The sequence below is a fragment of the Leptopilina boulardi genome, unplaced genomic scaffold, assembly GCF_019393585.1.
Source record: "Leptopilina boulardi isolate dan_hultmark-lab unplaced genomic scaffold, ZJU_Lbou_2.1 LbouV2_51, whole genome shotgun sequence".
NCBI classification, from domain to species: Eukaryota; Metazoa; Arthropoda; class Insecta; order Hymenoptera; family Figitidae; genus Leptopilina; species Leptopilina boulardi.
This window is the reverse complement of record NW_026137996.1, coordinates 1,333,401-1,359,412: the sequence shown is the minus strand read 5'-3', so window position 1 is coordinate 1,359,412 and position 26,012 is coordinate 1,333,401. Positions and strand designations below refer to the sequence as shown.

At 28.1% G+C, this 26,012-nt stretch overlaps 1 protein-coding gene across 4 annotated transcripts; it reads right to left on the bottom strand.

Annotated features, from left to right (window-relative positions):
- Positions 1-35: 35 nt before the first annotated feature.
- On the bottom strand, positions 36-24,192 carry LOC127289872 (E3 ubiquitin-protein ligase RNF38-like). 4 transcript variants are annotated; one of them, XM_051318106.1, is made up of 10 exons: positions 23,737-24,192; positions 22,364-22,715; positions 7,769-7,970; positions 7,407-7,494; positions 7,080-7,171; positions 6,394-6,996; positions 5,003-5,347; positions 4,597-4,871; positions 4,175-4,481; positions 36-3,501 (listed from the first exon to the last, which is right to left on the bottom strand). In XM_051318106.1, exons 4-10 carry the CDS (start codon positions 7,483-7,485, stop codon positions 3,427-3,429), a joined length of 1,776 nt encoding a protein of 591 aa, XP_051174063.1. In that variant the 5' UTR covers positions 7,486-7,494; positions 7,769-7,970; positions 22,364-22,715; positions 23,737-24,192; the 3' UTR covers positions 36-3,426. The 4 variants fall into 4 exon arrangements, with proteins under 4 accessions (XP_051174063.1, XP_051174064.1, XP_051174062.1 ...); XM_051318107.1 differs by having other exon boundaries at positions 22,364-22,661; XM_051318105.1 differs by lacking the exon at positions 22,364-22,715.
- Positions 24,193-26,012: the final 1,820 nt, after the last annotated feature.

Sequence of the window (26,012 nt, the reverse complement as noted above, 5' to 3'; positions counted from 1 at the left end):
TAATAAAGAGAATTAATTAATAATTATTTGTGTAATTATTTTTTTGAAAAATTTGAGAAGATATTTTTTTTACAGAACATATTTTCTAGAAATATTTACAATTTCGTTAAACAGAAGATCGTTAATAGGCTCGAGGAATCGATTTAAGAATTTCTGTTTTTCTTTCTTTGTCGACATCGGATGCACATTACATCAATCGATAGGTACGTCAAATGGTACAACTTATAAGATAGTTATATATTTTTTTTTTCTTCTTAATCTATCAAGGGACGGAGCGTTGGACAGATTAAAAGGTCTCCAAATTAAAAATTGCACCTTTTAAAAGAATTTAACCCTCGAGAATCTGAGATTTTAATTGGTTTGATTTTCTCTATCACAGCATCCAGCGCTTTTCTTTTCTTTTTTAATTGGTTTTAATTTAAAAAATAAATCCAATAAAATCTCAAAATTTTCAAAAATCCAAATATCAACTATTTACGAATTTTACTAATTTTTTTTTTTTTTTTTTAGTATTTAACTAATTTTTCATAGATCGTACAAATATTTTTATAATGATTATCACAAAAATTCATACATCGAGAGAAATAAATTTGGAGTTATAAAATTCGATCTTTTCGATCGAACGCTCGTCCCTATCGCTACTTACAGGACTACAGTTTCAAACGAACTTCATTGCGACACAACGACTTTTTTTTTTTTTTTTATTTTTATTTAAATCTAAAGTACAAAACGTTAACACAATTAACACAAAGTTCAACGATTGACAACGTTGAACATTATCCTGATTTCAAAAAAGAAACGATATGTGTTCTTATAAGCTACGATAAACACACTTCTTTTCTTTTACTACTTTTTGACGTCTTCCGAGTAAGATTTGTTTTTCAAAACATTTTTCAAAAAACTAATTAATCAATTTTGAAAAGTAATTTCAAAGAAATTATAGAAAAAAGAGAAGCGAAATTGAGCAAAAGCAGACAATTTTTTTTTTTTATTAGCACAGCTTCTCACTCGATTTTCTTTTTCGATAACTAAATACTTATAAATCTTTACCTATGTTAGGAAATTTTTCCTTCTTGTATTTTAAACATGAGTGCCTGCAAATACGCATCTTAAATCGTTAATGTCCTCTGAATACGTTTCCTCGGAATGTTTTTTTTTTTATTTTTTATTTTATTTTATTTTTCTTGGCAATCGGTTAGTATAGTAAAGGCACGCAATGAATGGAAGGAGAGTCAAAGAGGTACCAAAAGCGATCTTTTTTTTTTTATTCTTTCCGCGAGTTCCTTTTTTTCATTATATTATTATTTTTTTGAAACCAGAGGTGGTTCTTTTTTTTTTTAAATCTGTCGCCACAAGCGTTCAGAATAATCTATATTCTCAAAAGAATGAATTAATTTTTAAAAACATTTTCCAATTGCTCAATTTGGATCAATTTCGAATATTTGAAGAGAATTCGAATTTTTTCAAGCAACATCAATATGTTTTATCATACAATTTTTAAATTTTAAATTTCCTTTTTTTTTTTTTATTTTCTATTCGATTAGAGCGAAATTATTTTGAAGAGAAACTTGGTCAGCAATGTAAAATAAAATCGAATACGAAAAAAATAAGCACATAATTCTATACGACATTTGAATATGTAAGGAGAATTCTAAAAAGACAGTATTTCAACGAGATTTAGCTATCATTCTAATTAGTAAAGAACGACCCCTGAAAAAAGCCATTTTCAAAATGTACCATACAGGAGAATTTTTTTTTTTTTTTTCTTTATCTCATTTAGAATTCCTAACGAAGCACTAAAACGCGGCACACATACTTGCGGAATTATTTTCTTTTTTTTATATCTTTTAAGCGTTCATTTCATTAACTTCCACTAAACATCTTTCCAATATTGCAAGTAACGTAGGTATTATTTTGATATTTTTTTTTTCATCTACCATATGTTTTTAGTTTTTTTTTACTCTCTTTTTTATCTTTTACGAGATGCGCTTATAAAAAAATATTAATCGTCTCATTTTTCTTCTGTTAGAGGTAGATTACGCAGGAAACAGAAGCTGTTATCGTATATTCTTTCAATTTGTCTAGTTATTTTTTTGTGTTTTATATTCTTTCGTGAACTCGGACGACATTGATTTCGCGATTTGCGATTTTACTCCCCCCCCCCCAGCAAAAAAAGGATCTTTAGACAAAATCAAAAAAAAAAATTATCATCTATTTTTTTTTTTTGGGGAGGGAGTAATGAAAACGTGAAAGCTAAAACAATTTTTTTAAACACCAAACGAAACAGTAAACAAAGAACAAAAAAAAACTTGTTTCTCTCTTTTTGAAAGAATAGACAACCGAATTAAAATCATTCTTCCTATCTAGAGCACCTAAACATACCTAGGAAACTTAAAGATTAAAACAATCACCTGGCCTATTTTGAAAAAAAAAATAAAACACATACATCCATTCGATTTTTGGGGAAAGTCCACTCTGATATTTCATACATACATATTTGCTTTCTTACTTTTAAGAAAACCCTAACCGCTAGTTTTGGTTACAAGTCCTCCAATTGCATATTTACATTGACATTCACAAGATGAAACAAATTAAAAAATCAAACATATATTTATATACGATAAATATATATATAATTCGTTACAATTACATAGAAGTAAATTTTTTCTGTAAAAAAGATAATTGAATGCACACAGACGCGACTGGTTGCACGTATTTTTATCGCGCTTAACGATTCCATACAATTTTTATCGAATATTTCCAAATTCGAAAAAAAATCAAATCTTTTCTATTAAACAGGAATTATAACGAAAAAAAAAGAATTCTCAAATTCGTGCAACCAGCAATTATTTTCACGCCTTCCCTTTTTTTTAAACCCATATTAATGCAAAAAAAAAAAAGTTAGTTTTTTTACGAGCGATGCGAAATGCGTGACAAATATTAAAACCTAAACACTATTGATAAAAAGAAAATCAAACAGAAAAAAAATATATATATATATAATAATTAATAATAAACAGGTAAAGAAATTTCGTACATATTTTGAATTTTTTGTACGATTATATATATATATATACCTAACAAACACTCATCTTTGATTGCAAACAAATGTCAAGATGCCTTCGTTGTCCCCTCTTTGGCAGAAGCTAACAAAGACGACTTTGGAATATTATTATTTATTATATATCCAAGAGAAATCGTCATCACACGCTTCCGATTATCTGGTGTAATGATCACGTTAGAGGTTCTCTATTTTATATATATATATAATATGTATGTATGTATATTGTGTTTTGAAAGAGGATCAGAGGCCAATTATCGGCATGGATTTGAACAAACCAGTAACGTGATGATTGGAAGTTGGGCCAGGACGAGTGTTGTTCTCGAGCCTGAGAATTGACGCTAATGCGCCTGTGCATCATGACGTCAATCACTGCTTGAACTTCCATTGTTTAAATATTCCCCGGCATCGCCACGACAGATTGGACACGTTCGATTGGACTGGAATAGAAAAAAATTTATTCATTATATACTTTATATTTTTGAGACAAAAAATTAAATTAAAAAACCACATCGACTTCAAATTTAATTATTAATAATAAATTATTATTTTTAAAGTTTTATATTTTAAAAATAAATTAGTTTGCATTTAATAGTTCAAAAATTGAAAAAAATTAAATGATAAATAAATTTTACAAATTCTAAAAATAAAAGAATTTGAAAGAAAAATTTTAAACAGAAACAGTGATAAAAAAAAAGATAAAATACAATTTGAGAAAGGAAAATAGAAAATTTAAAGAAATGCCAAAGGAAATTTAAAAGAAAAATCGAGTATTTTTGAAATTCATAAAATGAAAAGAATATTTTTAAGAAAAATTGAGAATTTTAGGATTTGGAAAAAATAAAAATAATAAATTCGGGAAAAAATGTTTTAAAAAACAAAAAGTTTAGGAAAAATAAAAGAAAATAGAAAAATTAAATTGAAAGAGAAATAAATAATTTTAGGAATTTCAATTGAGAGAATTTGAAGAATAAAAAAATATGAGAATTTTATACAAAATATAAAGAGAAATTAAATTTAAAAAAAAAATGTACAGTGAGGAAAAAATCGAAAATTTTATAAATTTCAATAATAAAAAAAAAAATTAATTTTTAATTTAAATTTTGCGCTTACCTTGAGCCATTTGTCGATGCACTTGACGTGAAATTCATGCGAGCAAGGCAAAGCGCGAAGCGATTGTGAAACTTCAAAATCGCACATACAAACAACACAATTTGTTTGATCGCCCTCGTGTGTATCGGCATCAAATTTATAAGATGGTAATTGATCAACTTCAGTGCGCGACAAACCTCTGGCTTTGGCTTCACCGAGTCTCTCGGCAAGTGACCATAGTGTCTCATAATTTTCAATTTCTAATGCGTCAGCCGTTGAAAGATCCGCCTGACTATACGGCGACAATGGTGGATTACTGAACATTGTTCTGTGAAAAAAAAAAATTAAAATAATTAAAATAGACATTCAAAATTTGTTTATAAATTTTTGAAATATGGAAAATAAAATTGAAATTTATGAAAAAAAAAAAATTTCTAACGTACAGGAAATGAAGCAAAAGTCCTGGGAATGGTGAATGTGGTAAAGCAGACTGTCTTCGCCAGCTATTTCTATGCCTGGATCTACGGACATTATTTGTTGAGCGTGCTCTTGCGTGTATCATTTCTAATTGATTTCCACGGACATCAGAAAGGAAAAACGAGGTTGGTGACGTAACGTGTGTTATCGTTTGTGGATTATACGGTTGTGTTATCGGGAGTGGCGGTGGTACCGCGTTACCGCCTCTATGAGAACTTAATATCTCCAAATCCACTTCTCTCTGTAAATAAATTAAAAATTTGAAATTAATCAAAAATAAACTATTTTATTAAGTTTTGATGTTTTTAATAAACTTTTTATCGCGTATAGATATATTTGAAAATAAAAGTTTTGTTAAAAAATTCAACTTACAGGCTGAGTTAATTGATGATGAGCAGTGTAATGCGTCGGATGAACCGTCGGTGGTGGTGGATGCGGATGATGAAGTGCAGTAACTGGCCCTGGAGCTGGGAATCCTCGTATCTCTCGAGGTCCAACGAGAGATCCTACTAAACCATGACTCGAATGTCCTGGATGTGTTGGATGTACTGAATGCGTTGGATGTCCAGGATGAGCTGGATGTCCGGGATGTGCTGGATGTCCAGGATGCGCTGGATGTCCAGGGTGTCCAGGATGCGTTGGATGATTAGTATGCGGCGGATGAGCATGATGTCCAGGAGGAGCCGAATAATGACTATGATGATGCGGATGTGCCACCTGAATTTTAAATATATATATATTTTTTAGTTAAAAATTTAATTAAGGAGGACAAATTTTTCAAAGAAATATTGAAATTATTTTAAATAATTGAATTTCAAACAATTTTCTTATATTTCAGGCAATAATTAAATTTTACTGAAATTGAAAATAATTTATCAAAAAAATTTTTAAATAACATTTTTCAAAAAAATATTGGAATTTTCTATGAGTTACAATAATTATTTTTGAAAATAATTCAACTTCGAATGATTTTTACAATTAAAATTTTCGGTAATTTTTGTTGCTGATGAATTTATTAGAAATTATACACAATAATTGAACATTAAAAGCTTTTAATTGAAAAATATTTTCAGATAATTGAATTTTCGAAGAATATTATAAAAATCATTAAAAATAATTTAAATTTTGAAAGAGTTACTGCTGAAATTTTTTTGAAATACTTTAATTTCAAACGATTTTGTTAAATTTTACTGAATTAAAAATAATCTATCGAATATAAATTTTGATTAACATTTTTTAAAAGTAATTTGAATTTTCAAAGATTTACAATTAAAATTTTTGAAAATAATTAAACTTCAAGTGATTTTTAATTGTAATATTCTGTAATTTTAGTCGCTGAAGAATTTTTTTTTAGAAATTACAGGCAAAAAATTGAACTTTAAAAGTTTTTAATTGAAAAATATTTCAAGATTATTGAATTTTCGAAGAATATTATAAAAATCATTAAAAAATAATTGAATTTCGAAAGAGTTATCATCGTTGAAATTATTAAATTCCAGAAAGTTTTAGATGGAAATTTTTATTAAATTTTAGGTTTTAAATTGAAATTTTTAGTAATAAATAAAAAAAAAATAGTTGAATAATATAATTTGTGAAGAATTTCATTAAAACAATTGAAAATAATTAATTTAGAGAATAATATTAGTTGAAAATTTATAGTAGTCTTATTAAAAATAAGTAAAAAAAAAGTCGGATAAATTCTAAAAAAAGTCCCAATTCGAGACCAGTAATGTATAAAGTAAAAAAAAAAAAAATATCCTCACCTGACAAGAATGTGCGAACGCGTGTGGTCCAGCGGGTGCATAATATCCGTGAAGTTGACAAGGTAGCCGATAACCAGCGGTTTGTGGATGCCATAGTGTTTCACCGCTTACAGCGACACCCAAACCGGAAACACCAACTTGGCCAACTTCAACGACAACGGGTCCACTTGTACCTTGTGCAGGATGATGCGACGAACCACTTGGATGATGGGCATGCGATGGATGAGCATGATGTATACTATGTTGAGGATCATGAAGACTATGATGGGGATTGTGAATATTGTGATGATGATTATTGTGAAGTCCCGGATGAACATTATGGGAAGAAGGCAAATGAGGAGTGTGTACACCCTGAAGAAATGGGCACGTTGGTGTATATGTTTCAGGAAAACGTTGATAACGATTTCTTATTGGTGGACTACCACGTGCTGTCATATGACTACGTGATGTTCGTCGTTGTTGTGGAGGTGGTGCCAATTCCCATGGTTGTGTTGGTGCATGTATCGGTGCACTCGCTACGGGTGCCGTTGATTCTTGTACTTCAATTCCAGAAACTGTGCCATTGCGAGAAATTCTACGTCGTTTTCGCGATGGCGATTCACTCTGAAAAATTTCATTAAATTAATAATATGATTTTACTAAAAAAATTTTTCTTTTAATTTTTCTTCTTTAAAATTAAAATTTACCTTTCTACCATCGTCTTGACTAGGTGGTCTATAAAATCCTGGCTGGGGTGGAAGTTGAAGTTGCACAGGATTCACGGGAATTTGACTCGTACCTAGAAAAAATAATTTCGTAAATTTTGTAAACAAAAAAAAAACTTGAAAGAAAGGAAAAAAGTTTAATTTGATTTTCTATGTAAATAAATTTTCAAGTGTTAAATATAAAGAATTAAAAAGAAAATTTGTAAAAGATCACAATTCAAGTGTATTTATAGAAAAAAAAATATAAGTTTAACGTTTCATAAAAAGGGTTTTTCATGAATATCAAAAGTATTATAATAAGCTGAATACCTTGTGCACTTCTGCGATACTCCATATCTACACCGTTGGCAGTCAAACCGGGGCTTATGTTGAGTACTGGACCACGCATTGTATTCTCCTGTATAAAAGAACATTTTCATCGGTTATTTCACATTTTGAACAAATCTTACATAAGATATATATATAACTCTTAAAGGCTTTTATATTTAAAATTAGAATTAAAAAAATACAATAGTTTTATATAATTATCATTTGACTATTTATATAATAAATGAAAATTTCGTTTAGAAATTTGTCCAATTTAAATTTATTACATAAAATATATATATATTCTGAAAATAAATTTGAATTATCTAAAAATTGTGTTGCGTAAGGAAAAAATTTTTAATCACCGGTGTGCAGATATTGATGTGTAAAAGAGGCGCAGTGTCTGGCGGAGCGACAGTTTCCTGAGAAAAATTTGGTAAAGAATGCCTCGTTTGAGAATTGTGCTGAGGTGTTGTTTTACACCCCGCACTGGGTCCACCAATTCCCGTGCGAAATGGAACTTCTTTCACAACAGGATCTGACGAGGTGCCAACTCCAGGACAGTCCCTGAAATCAAAAAAAAAAGAATAATTCAAAATTGTGCGGAAAAATATTTTTTTTTTTAAATATTAGGAAATTAACCTTAAGAAAAGTAAAACAAAAGAATATCGAAGGAAAAAGAAATCATTCAAATCAAAATGGGAAAATTAAAATATTGAATTTTTCCCCTAGAGTAACCCAATATAGTAATAGCGGAGTACCTAATACCTAATAGTATGGCTTCCTGATTGGAAAGCACTAATGAACGCAAAGTATCGTTTCCCATTAAAACGAAATCAATATTTTAACTATGCCGCTCTCTCGAAATTATGTCGTCGCGATATTTCAACGAATTTTCTAATCTCAAGTGTGAAATAGTTCAAAATTCTCATAGAAAAAAAAAATAATAAAGAAAATTCGATTTGAACTATTTTCTTTTAGAGAATATTTCGAATTGCTAGATTTTTATTATCTTTTTTTCTTCAGTCGATTTTCAAGCGCAAAAAGAAAGAAACTTTTTTTTTTTTCTCAATCGCTATAAGTTTTCGCACGGTTATAAATAACAATTAATTGTAAACCCCTAAAAAAATTCTTTGGAGATGAAAAATGAGAATAGAAGAATATTATTGTTGATGACTTGAATACATATAGAAACAGCGGAATGGCAACGGAGGGGTTTATGATTAAGCTTGTCGATACGGGTACTCCCGGTGCCGTTCATTACGTTGCCCATGAGGGTAATGCGCCAGTTGGATCCTGGTTATGGGGGTGCCAGCTTCCAATACATTTACATGAAGCAACTGCAACTCACAGAGAGCAGATTGTCTCTCTCTCTCTCTCTTCCTCTACTCTCAAAATAAAAATTCCAATATCCTAATCTTCAAATAATGATTTTAATCAAAAGTAAATCCAAAATTATATCGATAAAATTATTATTTAATTAAATTTCTCCTTAATTAAGAAAATTCATTTTTATTCAATAATTTTCAAATTTTATATTAAATTAAATAATAAAAATTATTGAGAAAAAAAAAAATTCTTCGGCAAAGAGGGGAATTTTTTGGATTTCGAAATTGATTAAAAAATCAGTCGTGGGACCCTGGTAGGACTCTGTTTAGAGAAAATACTACGGACCTGATGTTTTCCCAGGGCCGTTCGTTCTCTCTTGCTCTCTTTTTTTTTCTCTCCCCCACTCTCTTTCTCTCTTTTTACTCGATTTGTTTTCAGGGCCCGTATTTTTGCCCCTTGACTATCTCTCTTCCTCTGATAGTGATAGTAGATAATTCTCCTTTACTTTTTTTTGTTCCTCTCTTTTTCAACGCTCCTAACCAACATTTCAGTTTCTCTCTTTCTCTACTTGTTTCTCTTTCCTATATATTATACGAATATCGAGCCTCCAACCTCGTGTGACTGAGCGTTTCGCTTTCGATTCGGTAGAAGAGGCCAAACGTAGCAAGTTGCACGCATTTTGGGTTTCCTAAAAAAAAAAGGCAAAAAAAAAAAAAAGAAACACCATCGGGATCTTGCCACACAGAGTACCCACAAAGAAATAATGATGTCGATAACGTTGTTCTTTTATCCTCTCTCTCTCTCTGCGGTTTTTCGTCGAATTACAAACACGCTTTTCAAGCTGTTGCCTTTCTCTCGCATAAATAAAAATACAGGGGTTGTTGAATTTATATACAGACCTGCGAGAGAAAAAAAAATTTTCATTAATAAAAATTCTTCATTTTAAAAATAAAATAAAATTTTCCTCCAAAAAGAAAAAAAAATTTTTTTTTTGGAGTATGTTGAAACAAATTTTCTATTTGGAAAATATTTGTTACGTTCTATCAACTTGAAATATAATTTCCCTCTCTTGCAATGAAAATACGAAAAAAAGGAGTATAGCGGTTGCGCAGCATTTGAATTATTTCGACATATATATCGAGTATAGAGAGAAAGTGAAAGAAAAAGAGAATTCAAAAAAAAAAAAAAAAACTAAAAAACGGGACAAAAAGCGAATAGATGTCAGAAACTTGACCCAGAACAAACTATAAACGGATCATTGCGCTTTGCATCTGGTATCGTTTCAAAGAATCGAGAAATGAAAATCGTACCAAGAAAGCGAATACTTGAGAATAATAGACGATGTCCCGACTTTGCATCACAGCAGGAACTTCCGGTTTTTATTTTTCAGAAAAATATAATTTCGCCTCTATAAAATTTAATCCAATCGAAAGTTTTATATTTGAAAATAATAATTAGAAAATTTTTTTTTTCCTGGCAGGTAAAACTCTTCCTTTTTTTTTCTTCATTATTTTGTCATTAATTATGTAATTTTAATTGATGTTTCACACATGTCGGATAATTTTCTCGCATATGTATATATATATATATATATAAAAAAAATTCATTCCTTTTGCAGATCAAGATGGCACAATGATAATCGTTTAGGACAGCTGTAGCACCTGAATGGCATACACACAAGAGGGTGGTTGTACCTTCAATACATGTAACTTGTATTTACAAGCCATATTCTTCATTGAGAGGTTTCACTTTAAGTGCCTACAACAGTTCATAAAATATAAAATTATTACCCAGAAAATAAATTCAAACGTGAATTATAACCTGTTTTAGCTATAATAAACAAAATATAATTTCAAATGAGAGGAGAAAAATTATATTTAATTCTTTATTTATTATGAAATAAAATTTTAAGTCGCCATCCATAAATTATTACACTTTTTTTTTTTTGTCAATATTTTAAACATCGTAACAAAATCGATCATTTATATAAAATTATTACGTAATCTTTTTTTTTTTTTTTTTAATCAATTTTGACTGTAATATTTATTATTAATTTAAAATTTATATCAAAATTAGTCAAATTGTAATAATTTAACAACTAATTCGTTACGTGAGTAACCCCCTTTTACTTTAAATAGACATTTTCATGTAACCCTCAATCCCCAAAAGTTGTTTTATAATTTTCGAAAGTAATTATAAATTCAAAGGTTTGTCTTTCTATAATTATTCGAAATTCATTATTATATTTATTGTAAATTTAATTTTTCTAATTTACTGTAATAAAAATTTATAAAATATTAAAGCTTTGGTATTTCGATTTCTAATTTTTTTTTTTTTTAAACCTATTCAATAGGCGATTTTCCTGAGACGGTGAAATTCAGTTGAAAACAAGGACCACGTGTTAAGGTACGTAATTTACAAGTTTCGAGTCACCTTGTATAAAACAGCTGGCACTGGGGGAAGAGAGAAGAAACCCGTTTACCTTTAATCTTGCTGACTCGAGCCACGAGTGCAAAGTAGAAATATAAAACCTAAAAGTCTCGACGAGAAACATAGCGGGATCTGGATTTTTGATTTTCCAGGCCATGTCATTTATCTGTTACTTCATTCGGTTAAATTGTATAAATATTGCAATTCCTTTTTTTTCAATCGGAAAAAAAAATTTATTTATTAATTTTTTTCTACAATTTCAAAAATTATTTTCCCACTATTAAAAATGAAAGTTGAGAAAAAAATTTTCTGCCAAACGATTTTTTATTTTTTTTTATATATTTATTTCAAAATATAATTATATGAGATGCAGTAAAAAAAAAATTATTTCCATAAGGCATAATCTTTTTTTTTTTTAGAAAAAAAAAGAGAGAGACAATTTTACAGTTGAAAGTCGTCATCAATAAAATGGCATGCTTTAAAATTCTAAATGCCCCCAAGAAGTATAGTGGATGAGGAAAACATGATAGTTTGTGCCAAAAATTTTTCAAGAGAGCCAAGAAGCCAATTCTCCAAGGGGCCAAAGCTCAATAAATGGTCACCATTTATTGGGCATATAAAAAAGGAAAAAGAAAATTCAAATAAAAATAAATTTATGAAAATTATGACAGGGAAAATTTCACAAAAAGATTTTTCTTTTTTCTCGTTTCTATATAACAATAAAATAATAATCAAATATATAATAAAAAAAAATTTGTTGAAATACAATACATATTTCAAAGAAAAGCTTTAATATTCTTGAAAAATTTCCAATAATTACAAAAATGTCCCCACTTAAATGCAATAAATCTAATTTGTACCTGTAAATTTTGAAATTTTTCTTAAATTCATTCAATTCAAAACAAATAGTATTTAAATTAAAATATTTAAATTTAAAGAAAATTTATAATATCCTTTTTGAGGATTATATTTTGCCCTTTCACTAATATCTGTGACGGGTTAGTTCTCCGCCCTCCAAAAATTTCCCTCCATTAACAAAAAGATAATATTCAACATCTACCTAAGAATATCCTTCGTATTAGCGTAATGACGAATCCTCAAATATTAACAACTGAGTGTGCAGAAAGGAAAGGATAAAGAGACTTTAAGGTGGGAAGAGATTTTCATCGGGCCATATAAACACACCCATAGAGAGAATAATATTACCGAAACGTTTCATATTATTAAACTCTTAAATATATATATATGAATGTATGTATGAAAAATCTTAATCTTTTTTCTATTTGGGAATCCTTCCCCTAAAAATTTTTAAGGGACCATATAAGAACGGTTCAAAATAAGCCTGAAGATTTAAATCTTCAAGATGAGCAAGAGAGAGAGAGAGAGGGGAGACACTCCCCAAATAAAATAATCCATATACCTGGACTGCAATTTCGTGGGTCAGTTCCAACAAAAATTTTTCACATAAGGATTTTATATTTTTAATTCGTCCCCATAAAAATATTATTTACAATATTTTATGTTATTCTATATGTTGTAAATACATTATTCGAAAATCATTTTCAAATTTTCCTACACAAGACGACAAAATTTCTCTTAGGATAAAAAATTATTTTTCATAAATTCGAAATTTCCAAATGAACCAAATTTATTTACTATTTTGAATTAGAAAAAAAAAAGTAATTTTATTCTTCTATTGCAGTAGTAATTAATATATATTATTTTTAAATTAAAAAAAATTATTAAATAATTAATTTTTAATGAAAAAAAACCTGCCTTTTAGAATTTCTCTTTTTGGATAAAAATTATTTTTCAAAAATTTTCAAATAAACCTTTGTTTACTATTTGGAATTAGAAAAAAAAATTTAATTTTTCTATTGCAGTAGTAATTAATATATTTGTAAATTAAAAAATAAATTGTTAATTAAGTAATAATATTAATTTTAATGAAAAAAAATCTGCCTTTTAGAAGGCAGGTGGAATTAGAAATTCCAAAAATTGTTATTTGAAAAAAACAGTGAAAATTTAAAAAGAACATTAATTTTTTCAAAACTATATAGAAAACAATTTGAATAAGAAAGACGACAAAATTTCTCTTTGGATAAAAAATTATTTTTCATAAATTCGAAATTTGCAAATGAACCAAATTTATTTACTATTTTGAATTAGAAGAAAAAAAAAGTAATTTAATTCTTCTATTGCAGTAGTAATTAATATCTATTATTTTTAAATTAAAAAGAAAAATTATTAATTAATTATTTTTTAATGAAAAAAAACCTGCCTTTTAGAATTTCTCTTTTTGGATAAAAATTATTTTTCAAAAATTTTCAAATAAACCAAATTTGTTTACTATTTGGAATTAGAAATTCCAAAATTGTTGTTTGAAAAAAACAGTGAGAATTTAAAAAGAACAGTAATTTTTTCAAAACTATATAGAAAACAATTTGAATAAGAAAACCTTGGAGTGAATTTAATCTTTTATAACAATTGAACTATGGAGAAGGTAGGGAAACTATTTGCGACTCCTAAATCAGAATTTTCTTTAGAAATATTCAAAATGTATATATATATATATATATGTATAGTTAAGTAGTTAAGAAGGTACGGTCATAGTCGTAATTGTTCGTTATAAAAGGGACTGGAAAGTAAAGGGGCTCGATCATGGTCATAAGGTTTATGTCGTTTTACGTTTACGGCACTGGGTTCCAAGGCACCGAGGGTTACCGTCATTTCAGGGTGGGCAATGAGTTTCTTGAAAACCCCAGGTGGAATATCTATGAACACCACCTGCCAACGATCCACTCCTCACACTTATAATATACACCTATTAAGAATCAAAATTCTCTCGAATACCATTTAACCATTTCTCTATATCAGAAAACTTGATTTCTTTTTTTTTTCCATCCCTAAATTCAAATTCTTATCAAATTTTATAAAATCCTAAATCAACTTTTTCAAAATATAAATTTCTAAATTTTTTTTTTAGGTGCTTTCGATAGAAAAATATACCAGGAATTTTTTTTTTTTTTCAAATTAAAATCGAATTTAGAAATAAAGAATTCGAGAAATTTAAATAAAATAAAAATGCCTTAAAATTTGAGTTCGAAACACACCTGAATAACCAACACTCCAATGCAAACATGAACCGAAAAGAAAATCAAATAAAAGTTTCGTGACTAACAGTCACATTTTTCAATGATTATTCAAGTTTTGAAAAAGAAAAAAAAATATTTTCCAAATAATTTACCCTTATAATTCCAAAGTAAACATAAAAAAAAAAATTCAAAGAAAATAGAAAACTAAATTATATTCTTCGTTAAAAAAAAAAAAAACAATTTTCCCATCATTTAGTAAAATTTTTTCCAGCGCATCCTAAAAAGAAAACATCTCTTTAAATGTGAAACAAACCAAAAATTTTCTATATATGGAAAAAAGAAAAACAAAATTTATGCCTAATGTGAAAGAAAAATAAGAGCTAAAACCTACTAAAAGAACGTAAACACACATACAGTGATGCTACAATTTCCATTTGTAAAGTTTCCCTTTCCAAACCAAATTTGTAACAATGCCGCATTCTCCTTTGGCTTAGTGCCTATAATAATTTTCCCAACACACGCACACATAAACTCTATAACAAACGTCCATCGATGATGTTTGTCTAGCATTAAAAATGTAAAGCCTCAGCAGACTCTTTCCACATCCAAAGGACTTGGTGTGTATAGTTATTGTCTGAATGTGTGCATAAATTTCAAATAATATTATATATTTTATCGAAGCCTCTATAAAGCTAATTGTACAAAAGAGAGAGATCATTTTAAAAAAAAACACATTTCTCCAATTTAGAAAAAAGAAATTTATTTTTGGCAACTATAGAAGAAGAAAAAAGAGAATGCAAAAAAAACAACTCGATTATTGACGCCACACAAAATTCAAACTGAAAGATTGAAACGCATACGGCGAACACCGTTTCCGGCGTGTGGTTCATAGAATACCAAATGATTTCGAGGGCGTATCGATTTTCAAATAGTTGCCGATAATTATTTCAAAATCGAAATTTTCCAAACGAAACTAATCTTTTAGCTAAGAATTATTAAATAATTTATTTTTTAAAATTTTCTATTTTAATTGTTTCGAAAAAATTAAAATTCTTTTTTTTTCAAAAAAGTTATTAAAAGAAAATTACACTCATGATAGAAAAGAAAATTTCAAGAAAACGAGAAACAAAATAACCTTCAATGAGGATAAAGTCTAATAGCACTTCAGTTGTAGAGTTCACGATATATATATATATGTATCGTGAGGCAGATGTTCCTTATCAGGAGGTGGAAATATTTTTTGTCCACAAGAAACGATAAGCTTCAAGATGTTTCGATATATATATATATATATATCCAAAGAAATTATTTTCTAAAAATTCAAAACTACTCCGAAAAATTTTAAAGTTTCAAATTGATAAAATCGTGATTAACAATTTTTTATTACCATTTTATCAAATCGTAAAAAATATCAACAACTTGTGTCTAATCAAATAAATGAATCTTACTCCAAAATTTAGAGTTAAAAATTGTCTTCGAAGGCATGTCACATTTTCAATGATCGAATCAAAAGGACCCTTTTCTCATATATTTTTTTTTTTAAATCATCTCATCTAAACTAAACGAGTCTTAAAGAATTAAATTGTGTAATTCCAATACTGATCATGTGGGTCGACGACGGTGTAAATTGTCAGAGGTTTGATATCTCTCTGAGCTTTTGCGTCTCTTGGGATGATATAACCAGCGTTAACAAGTGTATCATATATATATTCTCTAGATGAAAAAAAAAAAATATATATATATCCCTACCGTATGGGGTAATACTCCCGCGTTGCCGGCATATTTGCCCTTTCTATCCCTCAATTGCTGTACTATCTCTCCCTCTCTATATCTATCTCTCCTTGACGGGTAATGGAGATCACACCAACACTCTAACACAATAGCACCACATCCAAAAATTCACTACCTCAACATGAAAATATAGAACCACGCGCGATGGCAGCGCGCAACAAACTGACTGCTAAACGTGAAACTCCGTTCGTTCGACTGGAAGTGGGAGGCCGATCTAAAGGGAAGGTGCGGGTGTAGGGAAAGCCCGATACAGGGCCGCACCTTCGTTTATACTGATAACCAAAAACCAGCTGCAAAAGCAGCTGCAGCAAAATGATGAACAAGAAAATTTAAAAAGAACCAGCAAAAATCAACGAAAAAAATTAATCGAATAAATTCTCAATAATGAAAAATAAGAAAATAATTATTAATACTGTAATTATTTCATATTTTCAAATGAGATTATTAAAAAAAAAAAAAGAAGAAATTTAATATTGCCGCTGATACGGAAGCTTTTGATACATCAGAAAATGCTGAGAACAAACGTAAAACTGTTATCACTACGTTGTTTTCGTAACAGTCACGCTTCTATCCTAACAAGATATGAACAAAGCACATGATAGGAAACTACATGAAGAATACGTAAAAAAAAAAAAGAAAAATATTTGTCAAAAATTCGAAAATAAAAAAAAATTATTTATAAACAAAATTTGACTGATTTTTCATTCGTATTTTCTAAATTTAAAAATTTCAAATAGATTTCCTTTCAAAGAATGAGAGAGAGACTAAAATCTTTCTTAATAGTGGAAAAATTTAATTATCACTTAAAAAATATTCTCTTTTTTCAAAATTCAATGCGTTTAAATTTTCACACCTAATGAAGTTATGTTAATCAAAAGCGAATAACGAATCAATTGTCCTTCGTTTCTTTTTTATTTCAATATTTCATCATTCTAAAATTTTAACATCCCGAGAATGTGTACAATAATTAAATTTTTTTTAAAAAAAAGTCCAAATTTCGAAATAATTTAAGAATTTAAATAACCTTCAAAATATGAAAAACCATTCAAATGTAAATTATTTGCTTTATATATATTTATATATATGAAATTTTTTATAAGCTTGTTGATTTAAATTGATACGTTAATTTAAATGTGAATATTGTAAGACATCGGGAATTTCCTGTTAGAATAAAAGTGAGTCTTAAAAACAAATTTTTTTTTTTCTATAGAGCAAAAATTTGCAAAAATTATTTTCTAAAAATTTAATTTTTTTTTCCAAATTAAATATTTGATACAATTCTTTTGAAATTGTAATAAATTAAAATTTTTCCACTATTATAATAGAAAAATATTTCTCTTTAATTTATAAAATTAAAAAAAATTTATCATAAATTAGAGAGAAATGAAATTTTTTTTCTAACAAAAATCATAAATCCAACGAAATAAGACAATTTTCTCAGAAAACGTGGTTCTAATTTTTTTTTTTGGGAAAATAAATGTCACCATTCATTGTTTGTCAATGAAAAATAGAAATTTGAGATGGGAATACACAGTAAACAGAAATTTGAGATCTCGTGTGTTTGAAAAAAAAATGGAAGATGTAGGAATTTTTCAAGATGAACATGGCGTCGTGAATACTATTTATTCGGTCAGCCGAATTCTAAAGGAAAGGATCAGGTCTACTTCCCTGAGGCCCATTGGGTTTTAACCCACACATATACAAGCAAAGCACACATGATGAGGAGAGCTTGTTGGAATGAACCGGAGGGGTAGCGTCGACCCTACGGAGAGAGCAGAGAACCTAGGGAAGTCCCCTTCGAAGTAAGAGAGAAAGGCCGCACCTCCATGCGGGATTCAGAACTCCTGCAGACTCAACTATAACCATTCCTCATAGGATACAAGCGCACAAAAGTTCTTCAAATATATATATATATATATATGTATATAGAAGCTGGTATTTGAAACGTGTTTCAAAACGCAAAGTGCACAAGGTTTCGTCCCCTGAATGACCATAGCATCCGGCTCTATACGAATCCATCTCTCCAACTCCTCCTAATCTTTTATGTTCTGCCCATTTGGAATCTTTGACTTTTGATTTTTTCAAGTATTCCTCGTGGTTGGATGATCCAGTTTAACATAAGCGAAATTTTTTTTTTCTCTCCCTCTCTCTTTCTCTTTCTTTCTCTCTCTGCCACTTGAAGCCTACAAAATAAATCAAGAAACTTAAAAAAAAAATCCAAGAAACGGAGACATTTTTCGAGTTTCTTTGTCAATGGACAGACATTTTTAATGCACTTCAACATATGTTATTCTTCAAGTTCGAAAAATATCGGAAATTTTTTTTTTACGATTTTCAAAAGACATTGATATTAGAAAAAGTCGAAATAAGAAAATAAATAATTTTTCTCATATCGACTTTATTTAATAAATAAAAATTTGTAAAAATAAATTCATTTTTTGTCTAATTTTTTCAAAAATTTCCAAATATTTAGAATTTAAATAAAAAAATAATTTTCTTACGTACTTTAGAAAAAGCCTTGAAAATTAAAAACATAAATAATAAATTATACAGTAAAGAATAATAATTGAAATAATTTCAATAAATTTATCCCCCCCCAAAAAAAAGGAAATTGTATTCTATTATATAAATTTGTTATAATTAATAGTGAAATTATTAATATTTACGAACACCTTGAAACATCTTCCTTTTATATCAGTGGACCTAATTAATATTCCTATACTTCGGAGAAAATATATATATATATAAAAAAGAGAATCGACTGACAAAGGCAAAAATATAATAGAAAATATAATTTCTCTTGTTACTCAACCAAATTATATTCTATGGAAAAGTCTCATTACTTTTGAATATATATATATACGAATGGAAAAAAATGTAGAGAATATTTTTGTGGACAGAGAATCTAACAAGCAGATAATAAAAGCACACGAAAATAATTTTTTTTATATCAACATGACATGCAACAATAATCGCATATTGCGAGAAGAAAAAAGGTGTGATAATCAAATGAAAAGAATTTTTTTTTCGAAAACTACGTAAAAAAAATTTCACATAAGGCCTATAATTTCAGACTAGAATGAAAAAATGAATATTAACTCACAATCGTATTTCTATCACAATTGAATCACAATCATTAAATAAAATCAATAAATAATCCATCAAAATTAAATTTTAAAAAATTAATTTTCTCCTACTTTCAAAAATTAAATATTTTAATTGAAGCAAAAAAAAAAAAAAAAATTGCAGTAACAATTTTTTTTTTATTGGAATAAAAATAATAGTTTCAAATAATATTTAATTAATAATTTGAAAACAATGACGATTTCCATAATTGCTACCTAACAAACAAGTTTCAATTATTAATACATAATTCTATAATTAACGATTCAATTATAATGTTATAATTGTAAATAATTCAAATTTCAATTAGTGGCAATTTTAAACAATAAAAGCTTCATTTATTAATTATAAACTCCCATAAGTGGTAGTTTTAAATTCATTATAATTTTTGAATTAATGAATAACGTTTCAATTACAATTACATACAGTTTATCTTACTTTCAATTAACGGTAAACTTGCAATTAATGTTAGTTACCATAAATATAATTTTCATATTCAATGAAAGTCGTCAAATTATATAATTATAATATAGCAATTATTGAAATGTTCTATTAATAATATTTCAAATCAATTAATTATTTTTATTAATTTAAATAATAAAAATTAATTTAATTTAATTAATAATTAATTTTAATTTAATTTTTTATTTTTAATTTTTAAATTAATAATGTAATTAATAATGTAATTAATAATGTAAAATAATTCTTTAATAATGTAAAAAAAATTTTTTGCTTCTTGATTCAAAGTATTTTCAAAATAAATTTTCGTGATTGTGATTTTGGACTAAAAATTCAAATTTACGTAACGATTGCAATTATAAAAAAAAAAAAGAAAAATGCCTATGGTGATTGCAATAAGAAATTCAACGGAAAGATATCCTGTACTTAATAAAAGATTATAGTTGCTGGTATATAATTCGAGGATAATAAATATAAAAGCAGCACAAATGGTGGTTAATCCAAGCATATCTTTTTCTTGGTAAACCTTATATATATATATACGCAAGAGAGCAGGTTACTTTTGCTTGCTTTTGTCAGAAAAGGTATCGCCGCACTCTTTTCGCCTTGAAGATTATGAATCATATGAATAGAGGATCGGATTTTTTTTTTCCACTAGTGTTAAGTTACTTGAGGGATAAAATGGTACAAATGTGTGACCTATTGTCAAAAGAAAAGTCAAGGAAATCCTCTTTTCTTTTTTTTTTTTTTTATCCAATTCGTATATAAATTTAGTAGTGAACTGTCATTTATAATGATGAATCTATATTGTCAATATTAATTTTTGTAGTTTTAAAACGTCACAGTTTAATGAAGCTAAGAACAACAGTTGCCTCCTGTTGCTAATCAAGAAGCGCGCACACACATATATGCAACAAAACCTCTCTTTCGAGTCATCAACTTGTGAACTACGTCATCCTGAAAATGAGAATGACTGTATGAATTTTATTTCTTCGTCATTTTTTTTTATCTTTCAAAAATTTAGAGAGATTAATTTTTTTTCTTTCAGAACTAATAGATGACTTTTTTGAAATCTATGAAATAAAAATTGAAATTTTTTTTTTTTTCAAATAAACAATTTCAACTTTCCAAAACGAATGAAAGGAAAAGTAAATTTTTTTTTTAAATAAGTTTTCTTTAGATTAATTATTAGAAGAGTACACGCAATAATTACGTCAATGAAATCTCACGAAGATCATCAGCTCCAAAGGAAAGTGTGTTTCGGAATACAATTGTCGTCTTTACGTAATAGCACAGGACTAATTTCCATTTCTTATTTATTTATTTTTTTTTTTTACAAATTATCGAATAAGATTGGACTATGACGAAAAATATTTTTTATTCTATCGACCCTGATATTAGCTGCGAACATAAAATTTCTTACGCTCTTTGAAAAAACAACTTTCGAAACTTTTTTTTTTATCTTAATAGAGTCCGATGATTTAAAAAAAAAAATCTATTAGTTTTTCCAATTTAAAAAAAAAAAATTTTTTTAAATTGTCAGGGGAAATAATATATAGAGAAAAATATGAAAGCCAACAAATATAATTCTTTAATATTTAAACTAAAGGCACTTTTTGTATTTAAAGGGGGATTGAGATAGTAAATTTATCTTCTACTTTGCTCAGATTAACAGAATTTTCCCCGTTTCGGATAATCCTTGCTAATCCAAAGAGAAGAAAATTATTCGGTAGATTTTGAAGCTTACTGATATCGAAGGTGTATCTTTTCTTATTTATTTTTACAATAAGACAAACTATTATTTTCTGTTTAAAAAAAAAAAAAAAAAAATTTATTTAATTTAATTAACAGCAATTGAATAATTAAAAGTATTCGTCACAAATTTTATAAAAATTTCAACTCAATTTCGTCCAATTTCATGAAACTCATATAGATCACTTTAAAAGGAAGCCAGCTGTATACATTATATGCTGATTCTTCTCTTTTCAGTAACTGACAGTCTACTTTATTTTTCATTACATGACTTTAAAAAAAAATTCATTTATACTCCAAGAGAGAATTGTTTCACAAATAAAATTATAACGTCTTCATAAAAGAAAAATTATTTCCCCTATACATTTTTATCATAAATATTTATTGTTTTAAAAAAAAAAAACAATTTCTACAACGAAAACTAGATTTTTTTCCAATGAAGAAAAAAATCGAAACCTGATTAGAACTAGAGAGAGAAAAAAAAGTTTTTAGTTCGCGAATAGAATTTCCTCCCAATTGAGACTAAGGGATCTTTGAAAATCGATAGCAGTAGTGAGTTCAAAGAGAATTTCGAAGCCTGAAGTTATCTAAAAAGACTTATCAATGAGTTTAAAAGAGAAGACTGAACGACTGAGCAAAGGACACAGTAATGACTAAATGCGTTAGTATCGAATGCAGGGTCAAAAAAAAAAAAAGAAAGAAAAAAAAGGGATTCGCATCTACAAAAGCCAGGGGCGTATCCAAGATAATACACAGAGAAGAGTATATAGAACGCATGCGTTCCTTTTAGCAAGATTAAGTGTTGACACGAAATCCAAGTGTGTAATATTTTTTCAATATTACAAAAAATTTCCTTCAATTTCTAATTTACAAAAACAATTTAATTAATTTTTCATATCAAATTTTTCATTTAAATAAAAATTATTTTTAAAATATTTATCAAAAAAAAAATATATATTGTATATAAAAAAAAACACTTACCGAATAATTAATCAAAATAAAGAAGAATAATAAAAATCTTGAAAGTTGAATTTAATTTTCGATTTTCAAGTGAAGACTGGAATTTTTCTTTCGTCACAAAACTCTTAGAGAACAGGTGTTGATACAGTGCTCCTTCATGTGTATAATGTATGAATTATAACCCACACTGAAGTTCTCAAATATATTCTAGGAAAATAAGAAAACTTGGGACTGAAGAGGCTGAAGGAATGAATCATCATGGTAACCGTGAGAGTTAAAACATCTTCCTCCAAATGTTGGCAGAGGCTAATGACACACACTATCAAAAAAAAAAAAAAAGAAAAAAAATCCTATATGTCAAATTTCACCTAACCTGCAAAAGCAATTTTTTATATTAGAAAATTATTCAAAGCAACAAAAGCAATTGAACCTAATATTTAATATTAATTATTAAATTAATATTAAATTTTAATATTAAAATAATATATCCACGTCACTTTACATAAATTATCAACAATTGTTATATCAAATTTGCAAAATAGATTAAAAATTTCTCTCTGTATTCAACTCTATTTGGAAAAATAATAATAACTTTAAAATCGAAAAATTAAGAATAATTTTTTGGTTATGTTTTATTTTTATAAATAACGGAAGTACCAATTTGAAAATTCCCGCCAATCAACGTGACATGACATTCAAAATGGCGTCGGATATGTTTAACATCAAGAAAAATTAATACAATTGTATTTTTTTTATTAAAAAAAAAAAAACAAAAAAAAACAAATAGATTACGACTTTTCCAAGCACGCAAACAACACATGCTAATCTTTATAATTACTGAAAATTACAATTGCTTGGATAAAAAAGAAAAATAGATTTATATCTATTATGCAAATGCGATCCAAAATACACGCACACACAAACGTGTATAAGCACGACCAAACAAGAACATTTCAAACAAAGAACAAAGAGATGTCCTGATATTTTTTGCATCCCCTTTTGTTACATTCATAATTGGAGAGAACTAATAAAATTTCCGACAATCAATGGTTATATTAGATGACGATATCAAAAAATAAAAATGTCATTAAACCCCATTGACCCTATGTAAATAATTATATGCACTTTATGGCTTGCATCTTGTTTGTTAAAAGCACGAAATATTGTAAAACTTACAAGAATTAATTATAAAATAAATAAATTAATCAAAATTGTTAGTGTAAATGCTCTGCAATTGTTATTGAGCTGTTGAAAATGTTTTTAGAATCATTTACCACAAAAAATACACGAAACACTTGAGGATAGAGAGCAAGTAAATTTAACATACCTTTTTGAATATTAAAAATTACAAAGTAGAAAATAAAATCTATTAAGAAAAGAAAATCTTATCTTACCTTCAGTTTAGGGATTGTCGAATTTTCACAGTGACATCGTGTTCACATAAAAAAAAAACACTTCTTTTTGCGATGATAGAAATAAAATTGCCGACGTCCGCGAACTAACAACTGGAAACATAGATCTAGAGGTCACTATAGTCGTTTCGTGTCACGGTGTTTGTGTTTCCTTTCTCTCTCTCTCGCTCTTTCTCTTACTTTCCTTTTCTTAATGTTTTCTGTCCTTTACATACACAATCTTAAATTGAAAATTGAGCGCCCCACCCATTGTAAATCAACAGACACTGATATTAAACTATTTTCCTGGATGCTCTGAATATTTGTTTCTTGATTTCTGATTATAAAACTTAAATTTCCATTAATTATCGACTATTTTTCACTGGAAAGAGGAAACTTATTTAGATAGAACAAGCAGTATTGATATTCTTGCGTTTCATCAACAATGGAAGCTTCCTAACTTTCCCGCTTCATTGTTATTGTGGCGCCACTTGACGGACGTGGTTTTGTTTTGCAAATTGCAGAATAAATAACGCGTCATTTTTATTTTCAGCTTGTAAAAATGATTTTCATCACTGTATGACGTAGTAAATTAAAATATATTTAATGTTTTTCAATTTAGATAGATATTGTTTAGCTTGGGTAAGAATAATTGCAACATACAATAACATTCTAGAGTACAAAATTTCTAACTATATTTTAAAAAGAAAGATTATTAAATAGACATCGTATATAAAATATAAAGTATAAATTAATATATTTAAATTAGTGATTAATTACCTATGTTTATTGTATTAGTTGTTTATTAAATGAAATATGATAACGATTCAAATTTACCGCGTTTAATCTTTGAAGTGTAATAAATGACAGCTGCGCGCTGATTGGTCGAGCAATTCGGATCGTTATGAAATCAATTAAGCGTATAATGTCTTATTATTTCTCAAAGCTTATTAATTAAACTATAATAGTAATTAAAAAAGTATTTAAAAATTTTTCTATGTGTATTGTTAACTATTTATTGATTGAAATTGTTTAAATTTACTATTTATAAACAATTATCGAATTTTACCGGAAATGCCCGAAGTATTTCTCGTTGTCCGATTGGTTGCATATATAATTTAACACTGCTGATTGGTGGACAAAAAAAAGGGGGGTGGAAGAATGAACTTCTGCTCGAAGCTGTCACAAAGCATAACAAAACCTGCGCAAACTTTAACCTTCACAAGACAGAGAAAAGTGCTAGAGGAAAGACGTACTCGTCGACCGAGAAGTGTGGTTTTTCGTTTGCGGTTATAACGGGCCGTTGTGAATAAAAGGAAACCAACAATTGAGTTAAAAATAAACAAGTCTGGAAAGAAAGTTTTTTTCAATTTTGCGAATAGAAAGTTGAAATATTTCAAAAAAGTCATAGAAAAACCCGTTACTCGAGCCTACGAGTACCGGAAAAAATTGTATTTTGTGCGTCACGTATTTTTTTTTTTTTTTTGGGTAAATTCGCGTCATTATACGTGAATAGTTACGTGTTCGCAGTGTGAGAGAACAAAAAAAAATCAAGTCAAAAAAAAAGGGATAATTGTAGTCAAGTCAGAATAGGTTGACGGTTCCTGTCGTTTGCAGACAAAAACAAAAAACATCAAGTCGCGTCCACCATCTTTGTGCCTCCAGCTGTGCTAAAAAAGACGGGGTCTAGTTGCCAGGGCGTCTGTTCGCGTAGGTGAAAGAAATTGTGAAAAAGGTGACCAAAGGTCACCGAATGTGGCAAAATTCGCAAATTAATAGTAGAAGCAGGACTGTTGGAAAAACAGAAACATCGAGGCCGAGGTAGCATTGCGCTTGTGGAACAGGAGGTTCACGGAGTAACCCCACCAAGCTCTCCTCCGCGTTCCCCTTACTCTCTTGTCCTGAATAACTAGATTATTGCGCAGTTAGTAAAACCGCTTAATCCGGTCAAGGAAGGAGAATTTCAAGAGATCCGCATTCAAAAACGGATCCCGACCATCAAAATTGGTAAGTTACAAAAAAATTATCTCTTTGTTCTGTATTTATTTAGACAAAGGAGTCTGTGATTTCTCGTTTGCCGAGTTTACAACGGGGAATGCACTATATAGCGTCTTTGTTTGCGTGCTCAGAAGCTTTGCTGTCAATAACCTTTTCGTGTTTTTATTTATAACTTTATATTATTAATTATAATCTAAATCGCTTTTTAACATTTATAATTAAAAAATTATTTTCCATTAATTTTTGGATTTTTATTTCAAAACTTACTACAGTTTTCTCGA

Coding starts and splice junctions, on each gene's coding strand:
- LOC127289872 (XM_051318104.1), bottom strand. CDS start 16,038: ATGCCGGCAACGCGGGAGTATTACCCCATACG. Junction 7,495..7,768: donor ACATCAATATCTGCACACCG/GTGATTAAAAAT, acceptor TCTTTTATACAG/GAGAATACAATGCGTGGTCC. Junction 6,997..7,079: donor GTCAAGACGATGGTAGAAAG/GTAAATTTTAAT, acceptor GAAATTTTTCAG/AGTGAATCGCCATCGCGAAA.